The sequence below is a fragment of the Schistocerca piceifrons genome, chromosome X, assembly GCF_021461385.2.
Source record: "Schistocerca piceifrons isolate TAMUIC-IGC-003096 chromosome X, iqSchPice1.1, whole genome shotgun sequence".
In the NCBI taxonomy this organism is placed as follows: domain Eukaryota; kingdom Metazoa; phylum Arthropoda; class Insecta; order Orthoptera; family Acrididae; genus Schistocerca; species Schistocerca piceifrons.
The window spans coordinates 790,851,749-790,864,317 of NC_060149.1; the positions used below are offsets into that span (position 1 = coordinate 790,851,749).

At 40.6% G+C, this 12,569-nt stretch overlaps 1 protein-coding gene across 1 annotated transcript in view; it reads right to left on the minus strand.

Annotated features, from left to right (window-relative positions):
- Positions 1–12,569, minus strand: part of LOC124721998 (WD repeat, SAM and U-box domain-containing protein 1-like) — a 227,842-nt gene that overhangs the window by 128,448 nt on the left and 86,825 nt on the right. Inside the window, exons 7-8 of the mRNA XM_047247174.1 lie at positions 11,530–11,620; positions 2,942–3,054 (exon numbers count right to left, since the gene is read on the minus strand). Of these exons, the coding sequence (XP_047103130.1) occupies positions 2,942–3,054; positions 11,530–11,620 (204 nt within the window). The remainder of the gene's footprint in view (positions 1–2,941; positions 3,055–11,529; positions 11,621–12,569) is intronic.

Consider the following 12,569-nt stretch of genomic DNA (forward strand, 5'->3'; position numbering starts at 1 on the left):
TTATTTGACAACACCGTCGTAGATTTATTTGAACATATCCTGACATCATCATATTTTTTAAATGGAGGAGAATATTTCAGCCAGATGGACAGCATTGCAATGGGGAGCCCATTAGCTCCAGCTGTAGTCAATCTCTTTATGGAGCATTTTGAGGACATCATCTGCAAATTCTAGTTATTTTTATTGCTAAATTGACTATAACTTCATCACATAGCCTCGCGGACATAAAAAGCTGGAAGAATTCCTGGAACACATCAACAACATCCACCACGACTACATAAAGTTCACGATTAAAGTAGAGAAGGGTGGTTCCTTTCCGTTCCTGGACATTCCCACCTGTTGTGAACCCAATGGGTGTCTCAGTCACAGCATTTACTGCAAGCCCACTCACGCACTGGGCACCTGTATGCCACTAGCTACCACCACCCAGCACAGAAACGGTCTGTTCTGAGGACTTTGGCACATTGAGCTGAAACTGTCACACACACCAAAAACCTGCTGACGGATCTGAGCTAATTACTTAGAGTTTTCGAGGAAAATAGTTACAACAACAGACAAAGTTTGCAAGCAGTTTCATCTAAGACGCAATAGCAGAAGGTAGAAGGTCTCTGAAGAAGACGCAAAGAAGATTGTGTTTTTATCGTTTTGTGGCTCAATAACAGGGAAGATTAGTCAGCTCCTGAAGAAACATAAAATTGCCAGTGTCTTCAGGCCCCCAGAAATGATCCGGCAACTAATGAAACCTGTGAAAGACAATGTAGACCTCAGAACTCCTGGAATATACAAAATACTGTGGGGGTGTGGGCAGTGTTATGTCAGTCAGACTGTCTGCACTACTGAAAAATGTCACATAGAACATGAAAGTTGCTTCCGCCTATGCTATCTCAAAAAATCAGCTTTAGGCGAGCATGCACTGGAAAATGGACACTGAATTGCATTTGACAATACCTCTATTACTGAATAGGCCACAGCTTCTGGGATAGCGTAATAAAAGAAGCAACAGAGGTCAAAATATTGGAAAACACCCTCAATAATGACAGTAGACTGCAGCTGAGTATGGCCAAGGAACCTGTGATTGGTGAGTTGAGGCAGGTTCTGTGAGACTGGTGCGAGACTGGGCACCAATGACTTCATTGACAGTGACACAGCTACCTACATGCAGCAGCAGCAGCATTAAAATGACAGTCAATTACTTGACAGTGGCAGAGGAGATCTCTGCCGAAAGTTCATGGGCAGTTAACCACTTGATGCAGCTTGAAAGCTGAGAATATTTTATTAATCCCTTCGTACACTGATTAAACATTGCCCATAATTCCTCTATGCCCATCATACTGGAATTAAATGACTGCAGTTCACTGCTAAGCGAGATGCTCACGACTGCTTATCTGCTCTTTCTAGCAGAAACACTTTCATAGCCTTCTTGACTGATTTATTAACTTTCATAACCACAATTACTATGATGGCACCATGATCACTAATGCCCATCTCCGTACTGATGCCACTGATAAGGTCTGGCCTGCTTGTAGCTGCGAGGTCTAAGATATTTCCATTGCATGTGGACTTGCGAACTGGCTGCTCAAGACAGTTTTCCAAAAACTGTGTACAAAAGCCCTTCACAAGACTGTGTGTCTGCATCAACTGCAATGAATCCACAGACATCTCAGTCTATACTCAGAATGTTAAAGTCGCCTCCAACTATTATCGCATGATCTGGATAACTACATGCTACTAACTGTAGACTTTCTTTGAATGATTTTAGAACTGTCAAAGTTCAATTGGGTGGCTGGTAAAAGCATCCAACAATTAACTTGGTTTCACCTAGATCTGTTAAATGGGACGAGATGACTTCACTGTCACACTCCATTTCAACCTCTATAGAGAGGATATTTTTGTCAATTGCAATGGAAATTCCCCCTCATATGGCATCTAACCTGTCCTGATAAATGTTCCCCAACTCGCTAAATTTCTCAGAGCTTTTTACTTTGGGTTTTAGCCAGCTATCAATCCAAAGAATAATTTGAGCCTGAGAACTTTCCTAGAGGATGATAAATTTGGGAACTTTGTTATTAATACTTGGGCATTATAGATCCTTCTGCTTCAATCATTATCATAATACTTCGACAATTCACTGGTAAAATTTAGATAGTCAGAGTGTCTTTACTCTGAACACAGTCTGGTGTCCCTATCTCCGAATTGACTGGTGAATATTCATCACAGTACTTGACATTACCACTTAGCTGTTCTCTTCTTCAGACATCATGCAGACTATTGCAGTGAAGCAGTGGACACAATGTAGTCAAGATGAGAACTAAGATTTCTCTCATGTACGCGATTAATTGACATCAGTTTCAAAATTTATCATTCTCCTCACAGATTTGAACATGTAATGCAATGTACCACAGACAAATGAACCTGACTGTTGTCCACAGCAACACAGTTTGGCAATTCAGACATCGTTTGCCCACTCTCTGACACTATGCATATGCAGACCTCATTCCACCCACACTTCCATATCACTCTACCTCTATCTGCAGGCTATTTGAAAACCACATACACAGGTACATTGTCCTGGCTGGCCACATTGTTTCAGTACTGCAACCTGACTCAGCTGTAGTAAGAAAGTAAACTTCAATCCCTAATTTGTTCCAATCTCTCACAAATTTCTGAAAAATTCATCCGTCTGATGTGATTTCTCTCAAGAACGTCTACTGGTCCTAGAACAGGGGCAAGCAAGACCACCTGTGGAGCCTTACACTGTTTTAAAAACAATGCCATCACCTAAAAAGTTCTAAGAATCTGAGTGATCTTCTCGAAAAAAGAATTTATAGATCCAAAAAGACAAAAATGAGCACCACATGAATACAAACACAAATAGAAATGAGCTGTAATGGATTTCTTCCCACTGACAAAGTACTTGTGCAAATCCATTCATTGTACTCACCTCAGTATTATTGTTGGCATAGTGACGTAGGGCAGAGCATGGTTTTGTCAGTTCTGAGTCTACGGTCAGGTTTCCCGTCAGGTCCCATACTGCAAGGGTCTTGTCATTGGAACCTATTTTTAAGAACAAGAAACATTCAAAATAAGTGATGCAATTATTCTTCGAAATCTACACGTAGAAACTAACATCTAAGAATATCACAACAAAAGCTATGTACTACATGCACAATGTCATCAGAACTATGTAGAAAATAGAAGATAAATCAATTACATGGTCTGTTTCTTCTGTTTCCATAATAACAAGATAAGAAAATGTCCTAATATCACAAATTTTGTGTTTCATATTTTTTCAGAGACTAAGCAACTCCGTCATGCTTTCTTTATCATTGATAGTTTTCTCATCCTTGTCTTTGACTCCTGATTATTTTGCTCTATAAAATATCTCACATACCCAAAACACCTTTGTTTCATTAAATTCTTATACTGGTCACCTCTCTTAATACTTTTCTATCGTTTCTGACATTTCATTAGATGCTTAGAAGGTTAGTTCTACAAACAGAAAATAGAAAACTTCTTATTAAAGTGAATTTGACTACGAGAAATTCTCATAGTGCATCAGGTGGGTATAATCATCATGAAAATGGTGAGGATTATCAGATGTTCAACTGACATTGTCAATAGTGTTGATCAAAAGTAGTAAATGATTAAAATTGTTAGTAAATATGAAAGGCAATGTGCATCAGTCAAAACATGGAGTTCAAAATCATGGCCAATCTTATAATGCATTTTTCGAGGAAAACATGATGGATGAGGAAGAATATGTCTCAGAGCACATAGTTAAGGGAAGGATCTGCAGGAGATAAGTCTTGTATGTGCCATGCCAACTCAAAAAGCGAAAGTCACCCCTGTATATAAGGAGGGTAAAATAACTGACCTACAAAATTACAGACAAATATCCTTAACATCAATTTGCTGTAGAATTCTTGAACATATTTTCAGTTTAAGTATAAGTATAATAAATTTCCTTGGGGTGGAAAAGCTTCTGCCTACAAATCAGCACAGATTTAGAAAGCATCACTCATGTGAAACTCAGCTTGCCCCTCTTTTTCATGATATCCTGCTAACAATGGATGAAGGGCAACAGGCAAATTCCATACTGCTAGATTTACAAAAAGAGTTTGACACAGTTCCCCACTGCAGCCTGTTGATGAACGTAAGAGCATACGGGATAGGTTCCCAAATATGTGAGTGGCTCGAAAACCTCTTAAGTAATATGACCCAGTATGTTGTCCTTGACAGTGAGTGTTTACCAGAGAGTGTGAGTGGGAGTGCCCAAGGGAATTATAATATGACTGCTATTATTTTCTACATGCATAAATATTATGGTGGAAAGGGTGAGCAGCAATCTGGGGCTGTTTGCTGATGATGCTGTGGTGTACAGGAGTATGTCATAATTGAGTCACTGTAGGAAGATACAAGATGTCTCAAGAAAAAATTTCTAGTTGACATGATGAATGATACCTAGCTGTAAATGTAGAAAAATGTAAGCCAATGCAGATGAGTGGGAAAAACAATCCCATAATGTTTGAATATCGTATTAGTACTGTGCTAGTTGACACAGTCAGGTTAATTAAAGATCTAAGCATAACGCTGCAAAGCAATATGAAATGGAATGACCATGTATGGTTTGTACTGGGGAAGGTGAATGCTGATATTGGTTCACTGGGAGAGTGTTACACAGGTGTGGTTCATCTGCAAAGTACATTACATAGAGAACAGTAGTGCGACCCATTTTTGAGTACTGCTTGAGCGTTTACAATCCCCACCAGGTCAGGCTTAAGAAACATCAAAGCAATTCAGAGGCAGACCGCTACATTTGTTACTGGTAGGTTCAATCAACAAGCAAGTATTATGGAGATACTTCGCAAACTTAAAAGGGAATCCCTGGAGTGGAGGTGATGTTCTTTTTGAGGAACACTATTGAGAAAATTTAGAGAACCAGGATTTGAAGCTGACCGCATAACAATCATACAGCCACCAATATACATTTGCATAAGGACCACGAACATGAGATAAGTCAGGGCTCATATGGAGACATATAGACAGTCTTTTTCCCTTGCTGTATTTGCGAGTGAAATAGAAAGGGAAATGGCTGGTAGAGGTAAAACATACCCTAGGCCATATACTGCATGGTGGCTTGCGGAGTATGTATTAGATGTAGGTTATTTATTATGACTGAAGAGAACGTAGCAATATTTTGTTATAACCATACAAGAACGGAAATGAATCACGATTCCTGTTACATCATGTCATAATTTGTGTAAGGAAATGCTTCCTTCCAGCTTGACAAGAGCAAAGCAGTGCATCAACACACCAGTAGCAATGGTATCATGGCACAGGAACACTCAATTGAGTTTGCGCTTGTTACAAAAAGAATGATGGAAGCTGTGACTTATGTCAATATTATTCTCAATCTTACACACATCAAATCTTCCCCACTGGGCAAGTCATTTTTCAGTCCAACTCTTGCCTATGCAACATAGAATCATGCACAGTGGTTTAAGGAACACCTATATCTATATTTATATTCCTCAAACCACTTTATAGTGTGTGGCAGAAGGTACTTCGAGTACCGCTATTAGTTCCTCCGTTTCCTGTTTGTCATGAATGGTGTACTAGAAGAATAACTGCTGCCTCTGTAGGAGCTTGAATTTCCCCAATTTTCCTGTCATAGTCGTTTTGTAAAATGGCTAATTCTAGCCAATATCCTGTGGCTTAAATTCACACAATATTAACACAATGAAATACACCAGGAATGTCATCAAACTCCAGTTCATAAATTCAGAATAACCACTTTTTAATACATAGGAGTTGAGTGGGCAGGTAAAGCTGATGACATCCATACCTGTTTCGAAAAGCTTGGCATCTCTCAATCAACATTAAGTCACATGCATGTCAATGCACCTTTCATTAGTTGAATTTAACATTTGTATGCCCACCATCTTCAGTTTTTTCTGCAATTCATGGCTGTCAATTGTTCTGTTTCCTTCTTAAGTTCTTACTTTGTTCACTCCGTACCTTGTCTAAACTTATGACATAACCTCCAATTCACATTTGAAAATGTCCTCAATCTTCAATAATTATTCCTTCACTTTTTGTTGTCTCTCAACACGTCTCTGTTACATCCTTTGACTGCACTGTATGTCATTACCCATATGTTAATTTAGCTTTTCTACTCCTTATTTTTTCCAGTCTCTTTCTGTGATTGTTGACGTTTTAGCCACCCTCTTTTTTTATAAATTTTGAGGTCATTTTCATCTGTTTGGTGATATCTTGTTTTTTAGCTATCTGCCTTCTTTGTAATCTAATTTCCATGTTAATATTCTCTTTCCTTTGTTGAGCAACATCTATTCTCAGTTTAGTGCTCTCGTCTCTGTGTTTAATTCTATCTCATTCTCTTTCTATTTATTCAGTGATGAATTTCTCTTCTCTTTGTATTAAAAAACTTTCATTTTTTATTAGTGGTAGTATTCATTTCCTTAATTACTGTTGCTTGGTTTCGGTTTGAATTTTGCCTTTGCATACTGACAGCTTTTCTGCACTTATCAACAAAGTTCTTACTGATTAATTGTCCATATATGTTCTGCATCTTACTGTACAAACATGTTCTTTCCTTATTCAGTCCTCTGGTCCTCTTTGGTATTGTCACTGCAGCTTAACCAGCACTCAAAACCCTCCATAGTTCTGTGCCTGGGTCCAATAGCACATTCAGAAACAACATCCTCCATAAAACTATCTTCTTTTACTCTCACTTTTCCTCTGTTCACGCACTTAACGCCTCCTTTTAATACGGGAGCTTGGTGACACTTCTGGTCCTAGCGACAACAAAATCTTTGGTTTGCCACATGGAAAATGGTTCACAATAATGCATCAAAAAGGAAATTCACTTGAGAAAGTTATGAAATTACGAGGAGACGGTATGGCTGGATGGCATTTACCTTCAAAGGGTGAAATTCCTAGTACTGTTGATAGCTGCATTACATTTCTGTTCTTCTTAATCTATGTTTCTTCTCACTATGTTATTCTATTATCTCTGGATTGAGGCGGTCACAGTATTAGCAAAACTACTACCTTCCACATCCAACTCTATGTTTCCAAATCTTTGATCTTTGTCCCCTCATCCTCATGACATGGGTCTCAGTGATTCATCCTTTCTTTCCAACCTTTCCCAACTTATCCTCCTGTCCTCCTGAAGAAGGAACTAACAGCACAAAAGACTGGGTATAGCTTTTTTCCACATTTAAATGTGTTTATCGAATTTCATCTCCCAAAGGTAAATAATAAATTTTTCCACATTTAAACGTGTTTATTGGCAGTATTTGGAATTTCATCCTTTAAAGGCAAATAGTGGTCAGCCATTCTGTTTCACTCTTCTCTGGAGTGAATTTTCTTTTTTATACAATTAGTCATCTTTCCTGATAATATAATTTTTGTTTTGCCCATGTGTTATCTGTAATTGTTATTTGTCACTTTTTTGTCATTTGGCAGTGTCTTTTCTGTGTTCAATGCTCTTTCTCTTCACTCAATGACATTTTCTCTCTGTTTAGCTATCTTTTCATCCAGTGAACTTTTTCCTTTGTTTTGCAATCATTTCTCTTTGTTTTGTGATTTTTTTATGTTTATTTTGAAATCAGTTTTCTTTGTTTCTGATTTTCTTTGGTGTTTAGCAATCTAATTTCATTTTTTTTTTACAATATTATGAGAAGGATAAATTGCTACTCACTATACAGTGGGGATGCTGTGTCGGAGATAAGTACAACAGAAATACTGTCACACAAGTAAGCTTTTGGCCAAAATGGCCTTCATCGGAATTAGACAAACTCACTCCTGCCACCATAAAAAATCCTGAGCCTAAACAGATCCAAAAAAAGCCATGAATTTTTCCTCCAAAAGCCTTAGCTCTACAGAAGCATCAGTCCTTTCAAAAGGCCTCATCTTTTGTCCCGCTCCCAAATTGAATCATGCAGTAATTGTTAAAGACCTTCTCTTCTTCTCTGGTCCTTAAGTGGAAATACTTTTTCGCCACCAACCCTACCACTCAGGCTCAACCAAAGACCAATGTTGAACCCTGTCTGACTCAATTCACTCCTCCATCCAACCATGATACACACCCACTGGCCTCAAATCACAGATTTTCTTAACCTCAAACCTTGGCTCACAATCATTCCTCAAATCACTCTATGTGGAAGCTAACTTACATCCGCAGAAAGAACGGCAATCCACCACCTAAAAACTGATCCCTACCTTATAATCCTACCTGCTGACAAAGGCTCAACCACTGTTTTGATCGCATTGATTACCTGGCAAAAGGACTCCACCAGCTATCAGATTCACCCACCTACAAACTCTGCCATAGTGAGCCCATTCCAGAAATCCAGCAGGACCTCCAGTCTCTCCTCAAATCCTTAGACCCATCCCAGAACCTTTCCCAGGAGTCCATCTTTCTACTCACCCCTACCACTACCTGCACTCCTACCTTCTACATGCTAACTAAACTCCATAAACCCAACCACCAAAGACACACACACCATTGTGGGTGGTTACTGTGCCCCCACTGAGAGAAGCTCTGCTCTAGTAGACAAACACCTTCAGCCTAATACCAATAACCCACCCTCCTAAACAACAGATACCAACCTTTTCAATCACCAAACCTCAACACTTCCATTTCATTTAACACTGCTCGTCACTATTGATGCCATATTCCCTAGTGTTCATGGCCTTGCTGCTATTGAACACTACCTTTCCCAATACCTGACAGGTTCCAAACCTACAACCTCCTTCCTAGTCACCATGACCAACTACATCCACATCCATAATTACTTCTCCTTTGAAGGCATCACATGCAAACTAATCTGGGGTACGACAATGGGCGCCCGCAAGGTGCCACCCTATGCCAACCTATTCGTGAATCATCTGGAGGAACCCTTTACCCTTTCTAATCACCCAGAATCCCGATCCCCACAGCTGGTTGAGATTCACTGATGACATCTTTGTGATCTGGATCAAGGGTGAGGAAACCCTATCCACATTCCTTCAGAACTTCAACACCTTCTCCCCCTTTTGCTTCACCTGTACCACCTCCACCCAGCAAGCTACCTTCGTTAATGTTGACCACCTCAAAGATGGCTATATAAGTACCTCCATCCACATCAAACCAACCAATCACCAGCAATACTTCCACTTCGATAGCTGTCACCCATTCCATACAAAGAAGTCCCTTCCATACAGCCTAGCCACCCATGGTCATCACATCTGTAGTGATGAGCAGTCCCTCTCAAAATATACCAAGGGTCTCATTGAGGCTTTCACAGACTGTAATTAACCTCCCCACCTTGTACAAAAACAGATCTCCCGCAGCTTACCTCTCCAGTCACTCACCACCTACCAAAGTCCCACTGTCTGGCCATGGAGAAGTATTCCCCTCATAACTCAGTACCACCCAGGACTGGAGCAATTGAATCACATTCTCTGCCAGGGTTTCAACTACCTCTCATCATATCCTGAAATGAGGAATGTCCTACCCACTGTCTTTCCCACCCCCACCACAGTGGTATTCCACCACCCACCGAACCTACACAATATCCTCATCCATCCCTATACAACCCCCGCTCCTAACCCCTTTGCTCATGGAGCATATCCCTGTAATAGACCTAGATGCAAGACCTGTCACATACACCCTCCCCCCACCACCTACTCCAATCCAGTCACAATCATCATCTATCCCATCTGCCTGCAATACCAGGATCTACAAGCTGAACTGCAACCACTGTGCTGTGTTCTGCATGGTCATGACAAACAACAAGCTATCTGTCTGCATGAAGGGCCTCCAACAAACTGTGGCCAAGAAACAGCTGAACCACCTAGTTGCTGAGCATTCTGTCGAACATGAGGCTCTTCATTTCAATGACTGGTTCACAGCCTGTGCCATCTGGATCCTTCCCAGAATCACCAGCTTTTCTGAATTGCACAGATCGGAACTGTAACTGCAATAAATCCTCCATTCCCATAATCCTCCTGGCTTCAACCTTCATTAGCCCATCTCCCGAAGACAGATCATACTGCTCCATTTGCACCCACTCATGTGCTGCTATTATGCCATTGGGCACTGATGAGACATATTGAATCTTAATCAAAATATCCACAGGTGTGCTGCCGGTCTATAGTGTCCAACGGGCACAATATTTCGGCGATCGTACATGTCGCCATCATCAGGTGAACTGACGGACTGAGCTCCTGTGAATGTGCCGGCACGGAGATCCGTACACTATGGCTGCTCAGAGGGAACTGGGTTCGGTTGCGGCGGCGGCCAATTTAAATACCCTCCGCCCGCGGCGCGCTCCCTCTGCCATCCGCGCCCCGCACCACGGTCGCGCGGTGGAACAGATTGCGACGGCGTCTGAGATGATGTCGGTGTGATGGCTCTGTCCGCCGTGGTCGTCACAACTATACGTTTGCTCGATTTACTCTTGATTAACCCAATCGCTGGTTCCCAAGCCTTGCTAAGATTATAGCCACAGTCACGGTTTATGAGGTCATCATTGGTGCGAATTTTGATGGCCTCTCTAACAACGCTGTCCCAATATCTCGATGTCTGTACCAGAATCCTCGTGCGGTCATACTCCATGGCGTGATTTTCCGACAAACAATGTTCAGCAACCGCTGACTTGCTCGGATACATCAGTCGAGTGTGCCTCTGGTGTTCACGGCATTGATCCTCGACGGTACGCATCATCTGACCGATATACGACTTGCCACATTGACATGGAATCTGGTACACGCCGGTCTTCCTCAAACCGAGGTCATCGTTGGCACTCCCCACCAGTGCACGAGTTTTATTTGGAGGACAAAACACAGTTCTGACCCGGTGTTTCTTCAGAATGCGGGCAATTTTCCCCGAGAGTGCGCCTGTGTATGGAATAAATGCAGCGCCTACCTCCTCCCTCGTGACTTCATCTATCTCAACAGGTTGTGCTGCAGTGGTTGGGCAGAGAGCACGTTGAATCTGCCACTCTGAGTACCCATTCTGAAGAAACACCGGTCGGAACTGTGTTTTGTCCTCCAAATAAAACTCGTGCACTGGTGGGGAGTGCCAAAGATGACCTCGGTTTGAGGAAGGCCGGCGTGTACCAGATTCCATGTCAATGTGGCAAGTCGTATATTGGTCAGACGATGCGTATCACAAAATACAGGAAATGTTCTTAAGTTATCCTTCTACATTCAAACAGAATTACTTTTAGTCAGTGACTTCTGTTCTATTTTATTACTTTTTGATGAATCTTCTGTTTTCCTTGATCTTCGGTAACTTTTAAGATCAAAGACACTATATTTTCTTAATTAACCTCTTTTCACTCATGTCAGTTCTCATTTTCTTTGGATTTTTCAATTGTTCTAATAGGTTATGTATCTTTATGTTTCAGAGTTTTATCACTTCCTACACAGAAACTAGAAGAGAAGAAATGTCAGTTCCATGTAATATGAATGATGAAAAACCACTTGTAAGTTATGTAACATATTTCAGTACACACAAACCTGATGCTAGCAATGATCCATCACGAGAAAATGCACAGGACGTTACATAACGCAAGTGCCCATCCAAAACACTCAGGCAGGACCCCTTCAACTGCACAAGAAAAGAAAGAAAAGAAAAAAAATAATTATCATCTTCACACAATACAGAGCAATAAATGCAACATACTACATGGCTGCTACTCTCTCATTACAACCATTCTGTGAGTTCCTACTACAAACTTAACACAAAATGATGCCTGATTACTGCCAGACTTTAAATTTATTTTAATTAGACTGATATAAACTGCTGTTATAAAACAGAAAATAAATAAAAAATAAAAATAAATATTACATTAATACTATATTAATAACTGCAGTATATAATTTTGTGCAATTGCATGCAGTAGCTTACAGATAGTATTACAACAGAAAAATGTTTTTTCTATATTCAGGAAATCTTCATAAGAGAAGTTTGCACTGAGCCAATATGTTTCTATGAGCTCACTTGTCAGGTAAGTCTATAAAGAATGGCCTCTGCAATTAATTCATTATTTCATTTAAATAACACTGTAAACAACTTTTTGAAAACTCTGTGAAGTCAAAAAACTGTCATTCTCCTTATGACTGTCACTGTATATTACAATGCCTGATAGAAAAGGTTGAGCACCACGAAGGGGAGGAGGAAAAGAATGGAACTTCACAAGTTGAGAGAGTATGTTACGTTATTTCAGCGATTACAATATCGAGTCAAATTTGAACTTGGCAGTAAGAGCCCACTTATCAGTATTATATTGCACCCTGTTTGCCCTGGATGCATGCACTGATTGGGTCAGGAAGGATGTCATAAAGCTTTTGGATCCTCTCCAGAGGCAGGATTGCCCACAACGGTTGTAGATGGTCCTCAATACCCTGGATACTGGTACCAGAACACAGCTGAGCTAATCCCACACATTTTCTAACAGGGACATATCAGGGGAGTTTGGTGGTTGCAGGAGTACCTCAACATCATGCAGACAGTAGACTGAGACATGTACAGTGTGGGGACAAGCCCTATCCCATTA